The sequence below is a fragment of the Neoarius graeffei genome, chromosome 1, assembly GCF_027579695.1.
Source record: "Neoarius graeffei isolate fNeoGra1 chromosome 1, fNeoGra1.pri, whole genome shotgun sequence".
NCBI lineage: Eukaryota > Metazoa > Chordata > Actinopteri > Siluriformes > Ariidae > Neoarius > Neoarius graeffei.
Window position 1 is genome coordinate 192,535 of NC_083569.1, and position 18,070 is coordinate 210,604.

Below are 18,070 nucleotides of genomic sequence, written 5' to 3' on the forward strand. Positions count from 1 at the left end.
GTGGGTGATGAGCCCACATGGTGGCGGCTCCATGTAATTTCTTCGGGCTGTGCCCGGCTGGGCTCTATGGGCCAAGGCCTGGCCACCAGATGCTTGCTGGCAAGCTCCCCTCCCAGGTCTGGCTCCAGGAGGAGGAGACTGCCTTGGTTTCCTGCTCCCAGGTGAGGTGCTGCAGCTCCTACTTAGCCATTTCATCAGGGTCCATGAATCGCTCTTTGTCTGACCCCTCTCCTGGAACCAATTTGCCTTGGGAGACCCTACCAGGGGCTAATGCCCCCAACAACACCGCTTCCAGGATCACCGGGACACATGAACTGGGACACACAAACTCTTCCACCACATTAAGGTGGCAATTCTTTGTACATACCAAAGGAGGTTGAATTGAGACAGATCAAAACCTAACACTCTCGCGTGCACGCATGCACACAGTGTTAGAGGTGCAGAAATGTCTCATTTATGACACTAAATGAGAGAATCACTCGCCTAATGGAGTTAAATTTGATTAAAATGTGGTGATATCAATGTGACATTCTGATATCCATGCATGATCCCATAACGTATTGAAATATATTCAAAAGGTTTTGCATATATTTATTTAATAGTTAACTCAATGAACTTGCAATGTGCAAGAAAAATAATTTCCAGCAGCAGATTCAACACCAGTTTCCCCCGTTGACCATGGGAGTCCCTCAGAGGCGTATGTGCAGTCTGTGTATTTGACTGTGAGCGAGTTGCTCTTTGTTGTAAATGGGTGGTCCAGGTCTCTCGTAAATGCGGCGCAAACTAAAGGACTACTTGGGCTACGATGTTGTTCAGAAAAGCCACTTTAGCGTGATGATGGATCTTAGGAGGTAATTAAAGACACTCTTGGCCTTAAGAGGCTTGCGGGAAACTCACCCCAGAGTAGTCATTAACATTAACTTGTCATTTTGTGTGTAAAGAAACAGAGGGTTCAGAAAATATTCACACTCCTTCAGTCTTTGCACATTTTATTTTTCAGAATTTACTTCTGACCAGTTTCCCCATCCCTGCTGCTGAGAGGTTTCCCAATCACATCACATGGCATCACATGATGCTGCCGCCACCACCATGCTTCACTGTAGGGATGATATCAACCAGCTGTGTCCTCTCTGTGCCACCTATCTAGGGCCCTAGTGTGTAAGACTACGTTCAGACTGCACCCTGAAACGACCCATATCCGATTTTTTTGCCCATATGCGACCTGTATCCGATTTGTTATTGACAATCTGAACGACACAGATCCGATTTTTTCACATGCGACCCAGGCCGCTTGGATATGTGGTCCTAAATCCGATGCATATCCGATATTTTCACATGCGACTGCAGTCTGACCGGACAGGTCGCATTCATGCCACCTACACGTCATCAACAAGAGACAAACGTCACTATTCTGCGTTGGCTAATCCCGCCTCTTTGGTGGAAAACAACAACATTTGTACAGTTTTCAGAATTTAAATAGACTTTTATAGAATTGATCAAGCTAATGGTGGATTTGGTAGGGACCTGGATGTTGATCTGTTAGCCTGATTAAATAAAACAGTTTCTATAACTGATTTATAACTTAAACCATCCTGTATTACAAGATTATAAGATTGTTCTGGAAATGTCCAGTAATTTGACACCTTCGGTCTCATTACTCTGCTGCCCACATTAATCAGATTATTGTGTGAGTTCCGCCGCCGCCACAAAAACCACATCGCCAGGTCTCGCCTCATCTCCATCGCAAACTGCACTGGTGTTTCTGCACCTTGAGCCAGCGCTGAGAGAAGCTGCAGAATTCAGCTGGCTATAAACAATCTAAATAAATATTTATAAAAATGTAGAAAAAGTTTATTAATATGACGAAATAAATATGTGCAAATTATTAAGCCTGAATTAATACAGCGGCCGTATCCCAAATGACTGCCTACTGAAGCTCGAGTGCACTATATAGAGTTTAAAAATCCATTACTTCCTAGTAACATGTAGTGCACTTATATAGAAATTAGAGAGACATTTAGGAGTCAACCCTCGTTACCAGGCTACACGTTTTCATTTCAGTTCAGAAACAAAAACACACACGAGACCTCACACTTTAACACTAACCAGATAATTAAACAAAAAATCATTAAACATGAAGAGTGCGCTTTTTTTTTTTGTTTACGTATTACGTAGATGTGCTTATTACTTGTCAATTTGCGCATGCGGGACACTTTTGGGTCGTTTTCCGTTCATATTGGAGATCGCATACAAGTCTCATATAACTGGTAATGTGAACGGCCTAACAAAAAAATCGGATTTCACAACAAATCGGATATGGGTCGTTTCAGGTTGCAGTCTGAACGTAGTGTAAATGTATGTTTCAATATAATGAGTGATTGATTTTTTTTTTATTATTATTATAAGAAAAGGAAGAATGTGATGACTCTCCTAGTGTTTTCAGTTTCACTTTTTCTCAGAGTTTCTCTTCTAACACAGTTCTCTTTAACACACATCTTTTTTCAATTCTTTATTTCTGCTTTTCTTACGTTTGGAAATAAAAGGAAAACCAGAAACAGCAAAACAAACAAATAACCTACAGTACGACAATAAAAATGAGTGTAATGGCTGGATTATAAATGCAGTAATAATGAATAAAAGGTTAATGTGATGAGTCCGGTGCAGTTGGCCAGCACAAGAGTTTTTAAATACCAGTTACAGATGAGTTTTATGAAATATTCTGAGAACATGAGAAGGGCTAAGAACAGAAGGTTTTCACTCAGATTTTAATGAAGGCATTGCTTTTAATATTTATTTGTAAGTTGCACATCAGCTGTTCCAGTGGCAGATTTTCATTTAGTGTTTGTTTGAATAAATCACACGGAGGAGGCGGTTCCTCGTTCCAGTAGAGCGAAAAGCTTGTCCGTGCCAAGAAGGAGCTCGTTCCTCAGTGTGGACTGTACATAAAACTGAACGACTGATTTCTATCGGTACCAAAAAGAGTCCGTGCCTGGCCAAAAGAGTCACCATTTTAGATTTAAATAAGTAAACGTTTCAGAGCGTCTGATTGGATAATTACTGCAGTGATTTAATGAGTTTCAGCTGCAACAACTCTTTTAACCCGAACGGATGCAGTGAGTAACTTTTTCTCATTCCTTACACAAACATGTCGGGGTTTCAGAAGGTCAGATTATTGTCCTGCATCCAGCTACTCAGGAGATTTGAGCTGGAATTACTGGAATTGGGATAAGAACTGACCAACACATGGGAGGATCATGATGAGCTGTGAACTTCATGGAAGAAATGTGGTTGGTAAAAAAAAAAAAAGCACTGACTGTGATCAGAGATCCTTTACACACTTGCACTCGAGTCATGAAAAGGCGTGAGTTCTACTGTCTGTGTTTAATAGTGAAATTAAGATCATTTCCCCTCACAGTGGGATGAGAACTCACAGCATTGGGACTAAACCTCTGCGTGTCTGTAAGAAACCCACTCGTTAGTGAGACTAATCAGGAGAAAAGGGTTCGGTTTGCTCGGGAGCATAAAGACTGGACTCTGAAGTGATGGAAAGGTCATGTGGTCTGACGAGTCCAGACTGACCCTGTTCTTGACTGATGGGCGTGTCAGGGTAAGAAGGGAAGCTCATGAAGCTCCGCCCCATCGTGCATAGTGTCCACTGTAGAAGCCTCTGGAGGCAGTGTTCAGTCGGTCAGGTCGAGACTCAGCAACGTTACGGGGCAATAAAATGAAGTCCGCTGACGACCTGAATGAGCAGGTTCACGTCAGTGGGGTTTAATTCCCTGATGGAATAAAATTAGGGCTCAGAGAGTGAGAGAGTGGTTCAGGGAGCACGAGGAATCATTTGCACAGGAATTAACCTTCACAGAGTCCCGACCTTAACCCCCACTGAGAGTCTTTGGGATGCTGGGTTCCATTCTCCTGTCGTTGTGAAGAAGAAGAACTTTATTCATCACATGCTTGTGCAATTCCTCTCTGCATTTAACCCATCTGAAGCAGTGACCACACACGTGAGCAATGAGCGCGCACACGTACCCAGAGCAGTGGGTAGCCATGCTAACAGCGCCCGGGGAGCAGTTGGGAGTTACGTGCCTCGCTCAAGCCCGTCCCATATTAACCTAACCGCGTGTCTTTGGACTGTGGGGGAAACCGGAGCACCCGGAGGAAACCCATACAGACACGGGGAGAATATGCAAACTCCACACAGAAAGGCCCTCGCCGGCCTTGAACCCAGAACCTTCTTGCTGTGAGGCGACAGCGCTAACCACTACGCCGCCCAAGACACGATCTCAGAGAAGCATTTATTTCAGTCCACATCTTCATTAATGTTGATGGTGCAGAAGGTGAATCCGCGCTGTAATCAGAGCTGAAGGCCGTCTCATGAAATCTCAGTGGCTTTTTAAATTGTATTTATTTATTTGGCTGTGTGTGTAAAATTGGGCTCTGTTCACATGTTCTGTTTGTTACGTTTCTGAAAAGTTATGTACTGATAACTAAAACTTGTGTATTGTTTTTGCAACTGGAAAACACGGAGTAACGTCCCTTTATCAGTCTTACAGCGATAGTGACGGAGACGTTGTTCTTCTTAAGGTTTAAGGTCTCTGCCGTACGTTCTTGAGGAAAGTCACAGAGAAACTCGTCTCAGCATTTTATAAATCTGAACTCTTCCCTTTTAGGGTTGTGGAATTTACTAAAATATCTTCTAACTTTGTTACCTAAAAATAAACACCCCTTTTTCATAAGATGATTGAGAAAGTGGCAAACTCCTAAATGTTTATACAGGGTTTGTAAATCACAAAGATTTACGAGTTCTTCTGTTATAGAGTTGTTTAAAAGAAGTTATTTTCCTTCTGTAAACCGTGCGGGACCAGTCGAGGACGGGAGTTTGGGGTTATAACATGGTGGGAAAATATCGAAAGTCGAGATGCTCAGCTGTAGAATTTCTTTACGTCCTTCCAGGTTTTCACGGTTTGCAGGTGTGTATCATTTCTAAAGGGTGGGGACTGTAGTGCTGTGGGATAGCGGAGTGTCGCTTCAGTCTCTGTCTGAGTGTGAGCGCATGGCTAATAAAACCTTTACCTGCACCGCCCTGCCTCGGAACCGACCGCCCTGCCTCGCCCGCTGCTTTAGCTTTGGCTCCAGGTTTAAAGCTGATTCTTGGCGGATGATTTTTCCACATGAAGGCGCTGATTTGTTTATTTACAAGTTTAAAAAATTTTTTACTTCTATGAAAAGGTAGTGAGAGAGAGAGAGTTATATTGAGGTAAAATATTAATTTTGATAGCACATTAATTCTTCTCAGGAAAGCGATTGTTAGCGATTTACCAATGTTCCAGATCCTCCTTAACTTTGTTAAATAACAGAGAGAGCAGCTCACCCACAACCCTGAAGGAGAGAGGTAGAGAAGATGGATGGATGGATGGATGGATGGATGGATGGATGGATGGATGGAGACTTGTTGATTATTATTAAAAAGGTCATTATGATTGGGAGATATCTTCACCCCCAAATATGATCTTCAGGAGGCCATGGCTTAATGGTTAGAGAAACAGCTTTGGGACCAAAAGGTTGCCAGTTTGATCCCCTGGACCAGCAGGAATGGCTGAAGTTCCCTTGAGCGAGGCGTCGAATCCCCACCTGCTCCCCAGGCTCGTCTGGGTGTGCTTACATCGCTCTGGATAAGAGCATCTGATAAACGCCTGCAGTGGAATGTAAAGTGATGTGATCTAAAACCTGCCTGTGCCCACGACAACAAAGAAGTGTTTTGATGGTCAAAAGTGATTTGGATTTTTTGTTTTGTTTGTTTGTTTTTTAACTAGTGTCATTAGATATTGAAACTTTTACTTTATAGACTCCAGAAGTGTTGATTGAGAACTGCAGGAAGTGAAATTTTGGAATTTTTCTGGATGAGTTAGTAGAATAAGATCATCAGCGGAGAATGAAATCTTGTTCTTTACATTTCTGGGTTTATTCCTGAAGTGATTTCTGCAGTGATGTTAAACTAAACAATGAGAGAGAGAGAGAGAGAGAGAGAGACTTTGTCGATAGCCTCTATATACAGTACATTTTTTTTTCAGAAAGAACTTTATTTTGCATGTTTGGGCAGACGGTTTGTTGTGCAAGGTTTTAAGCAGGGCTTTGAACCGGTTCAAGGAACGAAAACGAAAACCGGGAACTTTTTCTATTTCACATGGAACAAAAACGAAACCAGAAACTTTATTATTTTTTATGTTCCGGAACAGAAACGCTTATTAAAAATAATGGTAACCGGTTAATACCGGTTTTTATTTCGTTCCTCAAAGTTTCCGTAGCCTACAAATAAAAAAGTCATTCTTCTCCTGCGCAAGTTTCTATGACCCGCTGGGGTTCACTTCCTGTGTGACGTTCGCTGACTGAATGGAGAGAGCGGGAGGGTGGACTACTATCACGTCTCCACGTCTTAAATAAGAGGTAAATATTGCAGTCTATCGTTATTCAAAAACGTCAATTTCAAACACGATATCAATATATTTGTCCGCGTTAATGAGAGGCTCGCGAACATTAAATGACGTTAACCTCTGTTAGCCTATCAATGCATAGGGCCTGACTAGCCTTTGGTAACACACTAAACGAATTATCTTTCATTTTTGGCACTTTTTCTGTTTGTGTAGATGGGAAGACATACTGAGAATCCAAATCGCCAACATTTGAAATAATAATTGTTTTGAATTATTTCTTGTCTTATTTAATGAAGGTTGTAATAGAATTAGCCTACATTTGGCTTAAGCTGGATGAGACAGAGACATAACTTTATAGCCATTTGTTAAACAGCTGACCGGGAACGTAATTAACCGTTCCGGGAATGAAATTTTTTTGTTCTAACCGGTTCGGGAACGTCTATTTAATGGTGGAATTGAACTTTCCCGATACAGGCAATAAAAATCTCCATCCCACTCTGTCAAACGCTGTTTGGTCTGAATGAATAAAAGATGGTAATACTTTGTTTATGCAAATTTTCCAGATTAATAAGCTCTCCTGTCATGTCATCAGGCTGATGGCTTCCTTTTCCTCTGTAGTGGTGTCCTGTTCCCTAATAACCTCCGGAGAGGCGTCTGAAGCCGGAGAGCGTTTAAACCCTTGTCTGTGTGATTTTTGTTGTAAGCTTCAGCATTCGAGTGTGGCGGTGAATTAAACCTCCAGTGAATGTGGAGTAAGATAAAGTTTTATAGGTAATAAACTGGTGAATGATGGGATATAAATTTGGTTACAAATTCAGGACGGTCTTCGTTTGGTGTGTGTGTGTGTGTTCAGCAGAGTGACTTCCTTTCCTGTAAAGAATGCAAAATCCGAATCTCCCCTCTGCGGCCTGATGTTCTTTCAGAATAACTGGAGGTGTTTGACTCCACTTCTGTTTTGAGATGTGAAACTGGAAGAACAGAGTTGGCCTCCCCATCTCCCCAGGGTTTCATGTCCTGAATTAGATGGGCGTGTCTCCTTCAGCAGGGCCATACTGGCAGCTTCTTTTTTGTTTTTTGGGCCTTCTGGCCAGAACATTGTCAAGATGGCAGGGTTAGGACTCTCCCGACCGTCCCCAGTTAGTTCATGATGCACCCCTCCACCCCCCCCCCCCAAAAAAGTGTACTTTCTACTAAACTCGATAGAGATTAGAAGGGGGTGAATGGAAACCAGATTAAAAAGCAAAAAGAATACACAACAACCAGAAATACATGAAGGAACTGAGCAACTCTGAAGCCACTCACGAGCTAACACTAGCAACATGGCTAGCAAACAAGCAAGCGACACGGAAATGCCTCATGAAGAGACTGCTGATTCTGCAGGAGCCGAGAGGCTTTCACCAGGATAACAAGGAAATAGTGCAGACAAACACCAGACTGGACGAATCTGAGGAGTGAATAATGAAAGCTGAGGAGCAAATCCAAAATGCTGAAGACATTCTTCAAGAAATGCTGAAGATACAAGTCAAGCTAGGCTCTAAAATAACAGACGAGGAGTGCTGCTCCAGGCACGAGAATATCAGAATGTATGGAGTTGCCGAGGCCGCAGAAAAGGATCCACATCCATGTGCTGTTTTGTGGAAAAAGTGCTCAGGGAAAACCTCGAAATCCCAGATGAAGCTGTCCTTCAAATCGAGTGAGCCTACTGCGCACTCGGCCCCCAACCGCCGGAGAACGCACAACCGAAATCCAGCTTGGCAAAGTTTTTGAGCTTCAAAATGAAGACGGCTGTGCTCTGGCAGACGTGGCCAAATAAAAGGTTTTACCTGGCAAGAGAAGTGAATAAATTTGGATAATGACTATCTGCCACGCATTCTTCAAAAACGCGGGGAGTATGCAGAAGTACGGAGGGATTAGCAAGACCAGCAAATTCGGTTTCAAACCCTGTGTCCAGTCTGGTTAAGACTCAGGTTTGATGATGAGATCTGGATTTATGAGACCATGGAGGAGGCGACCCAGGACCTGTTGAGAAGATTCGCCCTGGAGGCCATCAGGCCCACAGAGACACTGATGGGGCAGGTGTGACCGTTGACTTGGGGGGGGGGGTGAGCCAACCAGCGAGAGTGGAGACGTGCACCCAGCACCACACGAGTAGCAAGCTACAAGGAGAAAGTGCAATCGTTTAGAAGAGCCTCAACACCCATGACTTAAAAATCTGAACTTCTGTTTAGTGTTCTCCCCTGACAGTACACCCGGCTCACCCGTCCTGAAGGGTGTGATGAGCGAGTTCTAGTAAGACGCACTTCTTTAATCTGGGAGACATGATGTAATGATGAAGGGGACCGTAGGGGACTTTTTGGTGCAACTGTCTCCAGCAGGGGCCCCCTCTGTCGGACTCGAGACAGGGGCTTTCTTTCCCCTGGAGCTGCTTCTAAATGGTTCAGGCAGGGTCTGAGAAGAGACCTCAGGACTGGAAGTCACATTTGGAGAAATGGCAAAATTCTTTTCAGCTCAGTGTTTTGTTGTTGTTTACTCTCTGTCTGGTCTTTCAGAGAGAGAGAGAGAGAGAGGGAAAGCTTTCCACATTTACAGAAGGGGATTGGTGTTAAGCCACTTAAATGCAATCCAGAGTATAAGAGTAACATCGTTTAATGTCAGCGGGGTTTTCACTCCGATTAAAAGAGGGACAAAACCCAAATTGCTGTTCTGCTGGAATCCCACCTTCGTGATACAAAACGATAAATACCCGAAGGAAGGAGTTTGACATTTGGGTGTCTGGAGAGAAATGTATCCGTCCAGTCGAGACTATACTCCCTCTCCTCGCACCGTTTACTCCAGGATTGATTATTTTTAGCTTGTCCAGCCGCAGGCCAGCCCGGGTGAGCCTCATCTGTCACGCGTCATCTGTCCACAATTTACAAAAAATCGCTCCTCCTCCTCCAGGATTGATCAGATTTCAATCAAACTCACAATGTTCACCAGATGGGTGAGCATAAAAGTTGTCGAGACGGTGGCACCACCTGTCATACTTACGATTTTATGGGCGTCTGAAATTTTAGGGTGAATTGTTACATTAAACGCTACTCTTCGTAAACTGCCAGGGCATTTTCACTGAAACTCACCCTGAAGACTCTCTGAAGACATTCCAACAAGAGTTGTTCACCAGCTGGTGCCACCTTCCATAGATGAGGCTACAGAGGGGTCACATGCAATTTCACACAAATCCCTACTCCTCCCACAGGATTGATCAGATTTCAGACTCCCACACAGCAACAATGGCCGGTATGAGCTCCAGCCCACTGAGGCTATCTTTTTCTTTTTTTAATACGGACTTTTCATAAAACTAAACAATGCGAGATTGGCTGTTAAGAGAGGAAATAAAATCAAACTTGGATCTAAATGACCATGGTGTGGTGTGGCCATCTGTGCTGTGGGAGGCGCTCAAAGCAGTAATCAGGGAAAAAGAATAGCTATTAATTCTCATGCCAAAAAAAAAAGTAAGAAAACCAAGGCTTCAGAATTTGGAGGACGGATTAAAGCGGTTCGAGAGAGACCATGTCAACTCTAGCAGAGGAGACTAAATCAAACATGATGAAAATATGGACAACGTCAATACACAAGAAAATATTTACAAAACAGAGCGATTCTGAAGCTGGAGGGAAAGCCTTGAAACTTCTATCTTACAGACTGAGGGGGAACAAAACACGCGGACAATACGACACATAAAATAAACTCCGACTCGGGCGAGATCGAGACAAATCTAGAAGGAATTCAGCAGAATTTTGAGAAGTGTTCTAAATCGCTATATTCCTGATCACAGACTGATGATGACCACCAAACGGAGTCTTTTTTTTTTTTAGCCTCATTGAACTTAGCAACTGTTACCGATGAACAAAATGAAAAACTGATGGCTGGAATTAAAAAGAGGAATTAAATTCAGCAGTTGGGAGATCCGGGGTAAATAAATCCCTGGGCATGGATGGCTTCACTGCAGAGTGGTACAGAGTGATGCAGGACCAACCGGGTTCAGGATCTTCTGCAGAACTCCTTCACCTGGACCAGACCGGGTTCATCAGACAAAGACAGACCTGAGATAACATCAGGAGAACACTGCACATGATCAGACACCTCACACAGCAGGGAATAGAGTCGGCCATCATGAGCCCAGACGCTGACAAAGCGTTCGACTCTGTTAGGTGGCCCTTCCTCTACAAAGTATTATCGAAATTTGGATTTCATGAATCCACCATTGAAATATTTAAAGCACTGTATGACAAACCCACTGCAAGGGTAGAAATTCCGGGGCAAGGAATGAGACCGCGCTGTTGTGCCTCACCCCTACTCGTCTCCTTATTTATAGGTTAGATTAGATTAGATAGAACTTTATTGATCCCTTTGGGCGGGTTCCCTCAGGGGAATTAAAATTCCAGCATCATCATTACAGGATAAACAGAGAATAGAAAATAGAGAAAAACTTCTAGATAAATTAAATTAAGTATTTACATATACAAATATGTGGGTGGCATGGTGGTGTAGTGGTTAGCGCTGTCGCCTCACAGCGAGAAGGTCCGGGTTCGAGCCCCGTGGCCGGCGAGGGCCTTTCTGTGCGGAGTTTGCATGTTCTCCCCGTGTCTGCGTGGGTTTCCTCCGGGTGCTCCGGTTTCCCCCACAGTCCAAAGACATGCAGGTTAGGTTAACTGGTGACTCTAAATTGAGCGTAGGTGTGAATGTGAGTGTGAATGGTTGTCTGTGTCTATGGCCAAGTTTACATTAGACCGTATCGGTCTCGTTTTCTTCGCGGATGCACTGTCCGTTCACATTAAAACGCCGGGAAACGGGAATCCGCCAGAGCCCACGTATTCAATCCAGATCATGTCTGGTCCGGTGCTGTGTAAACATTGAGAATACGCGGATACGCTGTGCTGAGCTCTAGCTGACGTCGTCATTGGACAACGTCACTGTGACATCCACCTTCCTGATTCGCTGGCGTTGGGATCACACACACAGCGTCTCAGTCCCGAATCACTGCTCGTGCGCTTCACTTGCGCGCTCTGTGAGCTGCGCAGGGCCGGAGTGCGCACCCTCCAGAGGGCACTCGCTGTTCAGGGCGGAGTGATTTGGAGCGCAGGAGGAAGCGCTGAGCTGCACTGAGGTTTATTTACACATTTCAACCTCCTTCAGGCGCTTAAACTCAGTGAGAACATGAACATCACAGCCAGGTGTGTTTATTTGCTGGAGAAGGTGTTCGCTTGCCATCCTTCCACTTGCAAGTGGTGAGTGACTTGCGCATGCCCGATATGCACTGGGATCATGTGACGTGCCGTCTAATTAGTCATGTGATTAGCGTATCCGTGTATTGGCGTTGCTGTGTGCACGCAAATCGTTTTAAAAATGTTAATCTGATGATCCACTGATTTGAAATAATGTAAACAGGGCCTATGTGTCAGCCCTGTGATGACCTGGCGACTTGTCCAGGGTGAACCCCGCCTTTCGCCCGTAGTCAGCTGGGATAGGCTCCAGCTTGCCTGCGACCCTGTAGAACAGGATAAAGTGGCTACAGATAATGAGATGAGATAAGATATGGGGGGGAGGGGAAGAAGCCAGCAGGAGAGCTATTGCACATGCTAACAGGCGAACGCAAGTTGGCTGTGTTCACTGATGACTATTGATAAATGTAACAGCCTGTACAGTCACTCCAAAAACTGAGGAGTCTCCTTGAAAAATACAGGACACTCTCTGGGTACAAGCTTAATGTCCAGAAAACTCAGATAATCCCCTTTAATTACGGCCCACCCAATCATCTCAGGGGAATATATATATATATATATATATATATATATATATATATATATATATATATATATATATATATATATATAAACTGAACTGGGATGCAGAGTCGGTCAGGTCTCCGGGGGTTAACCTGTCTAAAGATGTCTCAATTATTTACTCTTACCATGATCCTTTAAATGTAAACATAGAATCAGATGTATTCAGATGGAACCTTCTTCCTTTCTGGAGTCTGAGTTCCAGAGCCGAGTCAATTAAACCAAATGTACTGCCACGATTGTTCTATCTCTTTCAGTCTCTCCCAGTAAAAACACAGACCAAACAGTTTACGGACCGGGACAGGTCAAGATCCAGATGCCTATGGCGAGGGGTATAAAACTTTACAATTCTGACAGGAGGACGGAGGTGTTGACCTTTCACACTTACAAGTGTACTGTCATGCAGCCCAGTAAAGGCCATTAATTTGTTTCCGTCCGTCATCACACTCTGCAAGATGGAAAGAGATCAAAGCACAACGATAAAAGCCGTACCGATAGCAGCAGTGATGGTGGATCCTGAATTCCAGAATAAAAGAGTAAACGGAGGAAACCCCTGGAGTCCTGGCAGGAGATCGTGAAGTTGTGTAAAATGGGTGAATCACTGAAACTGTCGCGGTGGTTTTTGTCCCAAATAGATCAGATGTTAGATTTCAAACATGGATTACCTGAATAATTACTATACATTTATCCACAAGGGGGCGTCTCAGAGCTTTGAATCCTGACAGAAAAATCAGTCTGGATCGTCATGATTTCTGTAGACCTCTCCAGGTTCATCATTACTTTACTTTAACCAGAACCTGAACGTAGCTTTAGAATCAGGAGCGACAGGAATCATGGAAATACTGTTAGACGTCTGAAGTCACAGCATGTGATCAGATCGTGTCTCGGTTCAGTACAGCGCGATTCTCCAGTCCAGCTGCGAGAATATAACCGAGAAATGGAAGAAGGAAGGTCTGTTTAAAACCTCTGAGGAGTGCTGGAGAAGAATTTACCAAGTCCAGTGGAAATCAGCCAGTTCAGTCACATGGAGAGAATTCTGTTGAAGTGCAGTTACACTCCTGCAAAAACGACATCGGGGGAGGGGCGGAGCGTGTTGGAGACTGTGTGGGGTAAACGACACCAACCACGTCCATAATTATTGGAAGTGCCAGAATATTGTGCCGTATTGGCAGGAAATATACAAACGTATTAATAATATATTTAGCATTTTTTTTTTGGGGGGGGGGGGGGACACGACACATCCTGTTCGAAGGGTGGAACAGTCAAGATACAGATTCTTCTGGCTGCACGTAAAAAAGCTGTTCTGAGGAAAAGGCTGAAGCCGAAGCCGCCCACTGTGGACGAGTGGATAGAAATCTCATCTCATTATGGAAAAGCTGTCATTTTCCCTCACGGTCCTGGAGCAGATGGACAGAGTACGTTAAACCAACCTGTAATATCAGAAGTGAAAGCTTTCCATGTTCAGTTGTTAAATAATTAAAGCTGCTGTTTAAAAAGAAAAGCAGCGAAGGAGCCGGGCAATGAGATGGAGATCAGATCTACAGCACAGTTTTAAATGGAAATGATTGAACTGCCTTGCAGTAATGTTCTGATGGAAAATGACTGCTTTTCCAAATAAAACTTTAAAATTTTTGTTTTTTTTTATGTTTGATTGGATGTTCCAGTCCCTTCACGTTCCCTGTGATCAAAAGGATTCAAAAACTGAGGAACAACCACCACCCCAACCCAACCCAACCCAACCCAGGCCCATGTCTCGTCTCCAGAGTGAAAGGCCGGCCTGCGCCTGTGAAACTCTGAACTTTGTGATCGTTCCACATCACGCAGCTACGCACTCCGAACACAAGCGCTTCATTCTCACCCCGACATCATTAAAGACTCCTCCTCTCTGAGTTTAGAACTTCCGTAATCTGGCTTTAGGTCATGAGTCATGCAGTAATTCGCAGCTACAGTTCCTTCGTTCGGCTCCTGCTGTGGTGGAGATCCTCGTATCTTTAGGAGCAGTAAAGTGCAGGATGTTCCCTTCGTGAAGGAATCTCCGCTTGCACGAGTGCACACTGAATCCACATTGCACGCCCTTACTGATAAACGGAGTCTTCAGCGTGGAATCGCATCTCCGCTGAGGAAACCAGACGGTGAGGTCGAGCCTTATGCTGTTGTAGGAGATCTCGGAGTTTCACTGAGTGAAAGCCCAACTCCTCCTCGTGAAACTGAAGGAGATGAATGAGAACCACTGGGGCTGGGTGGGTTTTATGGAGCTACAGTGTGATGTGAAGGATGTGTTGGGATCACATCCCAGACGCTGAGAAAGCGTGTTCCAAAGAGGACCCTCTGCCCTTCCCAGAGTCCAGACGTCTTCTCCAGCGCAGCTCTCCGCTTCGTCCATTCTTTTTTCATTGGACTTCAGCAGGGTTGTTCTCCAGAGATTTCGCTTCAACGCCGTCTAGTTTGGTCCTGATCTCAGAGCGGAGGGTTTTAGGTTCATCGAAAACCTCAGCCGTGGCGGTCGTGTTGGTTTTAGGAGTGAGGTTTTGGGGATTTTCCATCCTGCTCTGCGTGCTCTGCTACAAACGTCACACTGTGTGACAGCAGAGGGCTTTGACATGTTCACGCCGTGTGTTTCTGCTCAGGTTTTATCAAATTACACCAGAATTTCTGCGTGTTCTTTCATCAGAGCCGTGTGGACCCCGCACACACACACACACACACACACACACACACACACAGAGTTATAGAATCAGTTAAATAGTGATGTTTGTTACTTTACAGCCTGCTTTACTGTAAACTTTTTAGATGATGGAAAAGTTTAGGGTTTAGAACATTATGGAAATAAGTCATGTTGTTTTTTTTTTAAAGGCATTTGGAAACGCAAAGACGACATACAACGACAACTCGAGCCGATTTGGGAAGTTTATCCAGGTGAATTTTTTGGAAGGTGGAATCGTTCGAGGGTGAGTCAGAGTCTGTTTGTTTGCATTCTTCTTGTGTTATCTCATGGAGTGTGTGTGATAACATCTACAACAATATTCTTTTTACATACAAGTGTACACACACACACACACACACACACACACACACACACACACACACACACAGAGCATGTGCATCAGTTGCAGTCTCACATCACCCGATCGAATACTATGTACTTTTATGGATGTAACTGGAAACGAATCCTTTCAGATGGAACAGATAAAGTGTTGAACATCTAAACAAACACATCGACCGAACTGAACCCTGATACACGTACTGTCCGCTTTATTAGGAACCCCTGTACGTTCATGCAGTTCTCTGATCAGCAGATCCTGCGGCGGCAGCACAGTGTATAAACTCTCACAGGACGAGAGCTTCAGTTAACGTTCACACCAAACATCAGAATGAAGGAACGTCTGATCTCTGGGACTCTGATCGCGGCTGGGTGTCGGTGCCAGATGGTTTGAGTTTTTCAGAATCTGCTGATCTCCTGAGATTTTCACACAGAACCGTCTGTAGAGTTCCACAGAACAGTTCTGTGGGTGGAAACGCCGTGATGGTGAGGGATCAGAGGAGAACGATCAGGGTGGGTTTCCCAAAAGCATCGTAGCACAAATCATCGTTAAATGGTAGAGCAAGCATCGCAATGAACGCTCTCTCTCCTAGTTAAGATGCTCTTAGCGTTAAGAGGCTTTTGGGAAACCCACCACAGACTGGTCTGAGCTGACAGGAAGGAGACACTCACTCAGATAATCACTCTTTACAACCGTGATGAGCAGAAAAGCATCTCAGCAAGAACAACACCTCGAACCTTGAGGTGGATGAGCTCCAAGAGCAGAAGACCATCAGGTTCCTCTCCTGTCAGCCAGGAACAGGACTCTGAGACCATCATCATGAGCACAGACTCTCACACACCACACACACACACACACACGACAGATGAAGACTAGAAGATACCCAGAACCTCAGGCCTTCTTGTGGAGGTTACTTTGACTCGTACCACCTACATAAACATTGTTGAGGAACATGGTGGGGTTCAACACTTGGGGGGGAAGGTACACTAACCTGGTTGCAGCAAAAGTATACACACCCCTTGACTAGTCCTTTTGTTAAAGTGGTTTTACTCGTAATTCAGCACTCTGTGTGTTTGGTTAAGAGTGGACCAGCTGGATCATTCCAAACCACTCTTCATCTTCTGAAGGTGTTCTTTTCTTCACGTGGATTTGTGCTTTTGGTTTGTTATTGAGCTGGACGTTTTGGACCTCACTGCTGATTGATAAATTTTCACAATGAACAGCACCAGTGAAAAGCCTGGACACGCCTTCTAATTCAGTGTTTATTTTTATTAATTAAAAGTCACTTCCTGTCTTAAAGTAATGATGGATGTCGTTTCTCTTTACTGAGTTGTTCGGTTCTTGGTGTAATATGGATTACTACAGTTGTGGAATAGGGCTGTTTATTTATAGTATGTTTTATTTACTGTTTGATCGCAAACATGTTAAGAAAACTCGTCCACTAACGACCTTTTGACGAGACGCGGCTGTTGATTGAAAAGTATTCCAGGTGACTCCGTCATGTCATGAGAATGACAATAGTGTACAAAACGTCATCAAGGGAAACACTGGATACGCTGAAGAATCTCAAATATCAAACTTGGGTTTTTTTTAAACACCTTTTATTGTTGACCACATGATTCCAGATGTGTTCCAGATGTTATTTCATAGTGTTTGATGTCTTCAGTTTTGTTCTACAGTACAGTGTACAATACAGAAAGGCCTGTGAGTGAGTACAGTAGGGGTGTACAAACTTTTGACTGTTGCTGGTACTGTGTGTGTCAGAGCTACGATAGAGAAGTACCTGCTGGAGAAATGCCGTCTTGTGTCCAGGAAGAGCAGAGAAAGGTAAAAACAACATGAAGTGAATGGAATTTATTTATTAAATTGACATATTTCTGTCCATGAAACAGTGTGTGCGTGTGTGTGTGTGCGTGTGTGTGTGTGTGTGTGCGTGTGCGTGTGTGTGTGTGTTTTACAGGAACTATCATGTGTTTTATTACCTGCTGGTTGGAGCGTCACAGGAAGAAAAAGAAGAGTTCAAACTGTTGGAGCCTGAAGATTATCACTACCTCAAACAGGTGTGTGTACACACACACACACACACACACACACACACACACACACACACACACACACAGCGTGCCCTAGGCGTGTGTCTGTGAGTGTTGTGTCGATGTTGCAGGATCAGGCCGAGGTGGACGATGCAGAAGAGATTCAGTGTGAGTTTAAGCGACTGCAGCAGGCCATGGAGATGGTGGGCTTCCTGCTTGCAACGAGGAAACAGTGAGTTACTGAGAGGAAACACACACACACACACACACACACACACACACACTGCTGATGAGGTTTTTCTTGCTTTTATAATGATTTCAGCAGGTGGTTGTTGTTGTTGTTGTTGTTGTTTCCAGTCAAACACTCGTACGGATTACAGTACAGTTTTAATTCATCCAGGATTTATTTATCTGGTTTTTTTTTAAAATCGCTTTAATTTCAAACCTGGATTAAAATCTTCAATTCTGTTTAGAGCCTTACATCGATTCTCTCTGACTGACTCGGTCTGATTCTCTCTGACTGACTCTGACTGACTGACTCGGTCTGATTCACTCTGACTGACTCGGTCTGATTCTCTCTGACTGACTCTGACTGACTGACTCGGTCTGATTCTCTCTGATTGACTCTGACTCGGTCTGATTCTCTCTGACTCAGTCTGATTCTCTCTGACTCTGACTGACTGACTCAGTCTGATTCTCTCTGACTCTGACTCAGTCTGATTCACTCTGACTGACTC

General features: G+C 44.1%; 1 protein-coding gene across 5 annotated transcripts in view; it reads left to right on the forward strand.

Moving 5' to 3' along the window:
* Window positions 1-18,070, forward strand: part of myo9b (myosin IXb) — an 86,612-nt gene that overhangs the window by 11,935 nt on the left and 56,607 nt on the right. For all 5 annotated transcript variants that reach the window (XM_060927077.1, XM_060927098.1, XM_060927083.1 and 2 more), the window contains exons 3-6: window positions 15,113-15,207; window positions 17,065-17,127; window positions 17,261-17,360; window positions 17,465-17,565. In XM_060927077.1, the coding sequence (XP_060783060.1) occupies window positions 15,113-15,207; window positions 17,065-17,127; window positions 17,261-17,360; window positions 17,465-17,565 (359 nt within the window). The remainder of the gene's footprint in view (window positions 1-15,112; window positions 15,208-17,064; window positions 17,128-17,260; window positions 17,361-17,464; window positions 17,566-18,070) is intronic.